Source organism: Galeopterus variegatus, unplaced genomic scaffold (genome assembly GCF_000696425.1).
Source record: "Galeopterus variegatus unplaced genomic scaffold, G_variegatus-3.0.2 Scaffold6354, whole genome shotgun sequence".
In the NCBI taxonomy this organism is placed as follows: domain Eukaryota; kingdom Metazoa; phylum Chordata; class Mammalia; order Dermoptera; family Cynocephalidae; genus Galeopterus; species Galeopterus variegatus.
Genome location: NW_007732465.1, coordinates 10,089 through 13,026, shown reverse-complemented (window position 1 = coordinate 13,026; position 2,938 = coordinate 10,089). Strand labels below are relative to the sequence as shown.

Here is a 2,938-nt window from a genome sequence, read left to right as displayed (position 1 = left end):
ATTTCAGAAATTTAAGACGCCATGGAGAAAATTTTTTACATCTATGCCAGTCTATGCAATAATTGTTGCAAACTTCTGCAGAAGCTGGACTTTTTATTTATTGCTTATCAGTCAACCAGCATATTTTGAGGAAGTCTTTGGATTTGAAATTAGCAAGGTATGTAAAAATTATCCTTATTTAAATAGTGGATGATTTTTTTATATAGTGAATATTAAATTACTTTGCCAAGATTTATCTTCTAAATTTCATGAGTTATTAATTTATTCATTCTGCAAATTTCTACCATGAAATAGAAACTAAGTAAGGTGTCTGTATGTCTACTATACCCTATTGTCTTCCAGAAACTGCTCTCTACTGTTGGGAATACAGGCACAACAGAAAAGTCTTATATATTGTTCATCTAATTTCTTAATTAAACAAGCATTTGTTGAATATAAAATACAAAACTTTGTGTTAGATTCAGGAATAAAAACATAGTTTCTGTCCTCAAAATGTTCACAGCTTGGTGATGTAGACAAAAAAAATAAGTTACCAATTATAGCACAACATGCTAAGTGCAGCAGACATTTGTTCCTAGCTATGCAGATATAATCATTTTGAGATGGTCTATAAGGACATAAAAATACTACTTTATATTTACATAAGGATTTAAAATTTAGAAGGTCCATTCATATTTATGACCAACCTTGTTTTGTTGACCTGCTGAATAACTATCATCATTTCTATTAAACTAACAGGGAAGCAGAAATTAAGCAAAATATTTAAATTGCCCAAAGCCATGCTAGTAATAAGTGACAGAATCAAGTTTAGACCCAGATCCTTTGATTTCTGTTTCAATTCCCTTTACTCTGCCATTCAAATTCAGGTAAACCATATACCTATTCGAGCATCTAGCAAGTATTTGTTAAATGCTGTCTCTGTGGCAATCTCTTTGCCAAGTTCTGAATACACTTGTCTGTGCTGGCAATGGTCTGGCCATTTCTCTTCATGTCATTACATAAGCCCAGCTCGGCTTGCTATTCATATTATGTCTCTTACTTGAAAGACTATCTGAGGCCTGTGACTGAAGAAGACCTGAGTTTAGGAGTAGCTATTCTAAGAGCTCTTTTGTAATCTCTGTTTCTAAGGAAACTGTTTCCTCTCTCCCTGAGAAGAATGGCTGCGTTAAACAGGGCCCTTCTCTCTGGAGCTGATCAAACATTCCAGGGTAGCCTTTGGGAGCTCTGAGAGGTGTTATGCATCTCAGCAAAGGCTGCTGGAGGTGTGAGTCCATTTTCATAGTCTAGGACAGATATGACATTGAGAGGCCATTAGTAGAGTCAGGTTTCATGGGGGAAAGTGAGGGAAACAAGTGATGTTAATGAAATTGAGTGGTCATTCTGGCTTTGCATCACCAATTAATTGAAAATACTTGAATTAAAGCAATGGTAATTTGTGAAAACTAAATATAATAAGCAGATGCAATTATTTATTCGGTTCACCTGTTATGTTTTTATCTAAAATTGTGAATTCATTCTACACAGACAGATTGGTCTGAAGATTTTGATTAGACTGGTAAAGGAAGAAAAAACTCTGACTTACTTGAAAAATGTATAAAGGAGGTGATGGAGGACCTGGAGTGTGGGCTTTGGATCTAGGCTGATGTGGTTTCAAATCCAAGCTCTATAACAAAGTATTAATACATACATACCCCTGGGCTGGTTTTTGGGTAATTGTCAGCCTCAATTTTATTATCTACAAATAATGATATTAATACCATCTTTCAAAAGGGTGCAGCAAAATTTAAGTGAAATAAAATACTTACATGGAAGGTCCTTCCCCCCAACGTTAAATTATTCTACAGATAAAACCACAAGTTCAATGGCTTAATTCTCTTTCCAGGTACACAGAGTCAGTTAAGAGAGAACTAATATATGTTATTATATGTATTACATTGTGCTAATGAACTTAACTGATGTGTGTATATATATTATATTACTTTATGCTGATATGTGAAACTTTTCAGCCCCTTGAGAATGGTATATCAAGGAAGACCTACGCTAGGATTAACTAGCACTTTGAAAGCCCAGATATGGGCATTAGCCAAATGAGAAGAGACGCTCGTTCCCTTTGAACTTCGTGTCTTGAGGAGGAGAATAGTGTTGGGTGGTTGCTCTTTGCTGCTGCACAACCTGCCAATTTCTAAGCAGAATATGGACCAAACGGAGAGAGATACAATCCAGACGGTGATCCAGAGAAGAGGAGGACGGGGCATGGTCTAATAACCTAGGTTTTCTATGAATGATCCATCAATTATAAGCTCAAACTATTTAGCCTACTCTTGCTAAACCTAAAAATAATGAGCAAACTGCTGTGCGCTTACCATAAATAATGATACTCTAAGAAGGTTTTGATCATTCTGATCATATGGAAAGTGATTACTCATGACAGGTCACCAAAAGCTGAGAAGATAGTTGAATAACTCTCATGAAGTTTTGAGACTTCTGTGGCCCTGTTGAGATCAAATACAGAATATGTCTATGTGTTGCCTAAAGAACTAAGAGATTCAACTCTCAAATATTAAGTTAGTGGGATAAAATGCTCCAGAACTTCTGTCTCATTAACCTCTAGATTTTTAGGTCCCTTTCTCCCTTGCCCCTCATTTTCTCTTTACCTCATTTTTTGCTTTACCACACCCTTTGCTGAAAGAGTGAATAAATGATAGCTGTAGCTTTGTTCTTTGCTTATCCAAAGTAACCAAAATGTTTATTTGAATAGATAGTAAATAGCAGAGGATGTTCAATTTAAGAGCTTTTCAAATATATCAAATACTGGGTCAAAATGCAGGTTCACTATGTGGACTTAGGAAATGCAGTCACTCCCAAGCTTTTAGCCTGTTTTTATATCAAACACATGGCACGTAATTCTGTACAACTACAATATCATGTTGTTCAAACA

At 35.5% G+C, this 2,938-nt stretch overlaps 1 protein-coding gene across 1 annotated transcript in view; it reads left to right on the top strand.

Annotated features, from left to right (window-relative positions):
• Window positions 1–2,938, top strand: part of SLC17A6 (solute carrier family 17 (vesicular glutamate transporter), member 6) — a gene marked incomplete at its 3' end in the record, with an annotated part of 47,287 nt that overhangs the window by 34,490 nt on the left and 9,859 nt on the right. The window contains exon 8 of the mRNA XM_008590768.1: window positions 8–157. Within this exon, the coding sequence (XP_008588990.1) occupies window positions 8–157 (150 nt within the window). The remainder of the gene's footprint in view (window positions 1–7; window positions 158–2,938) is intronic.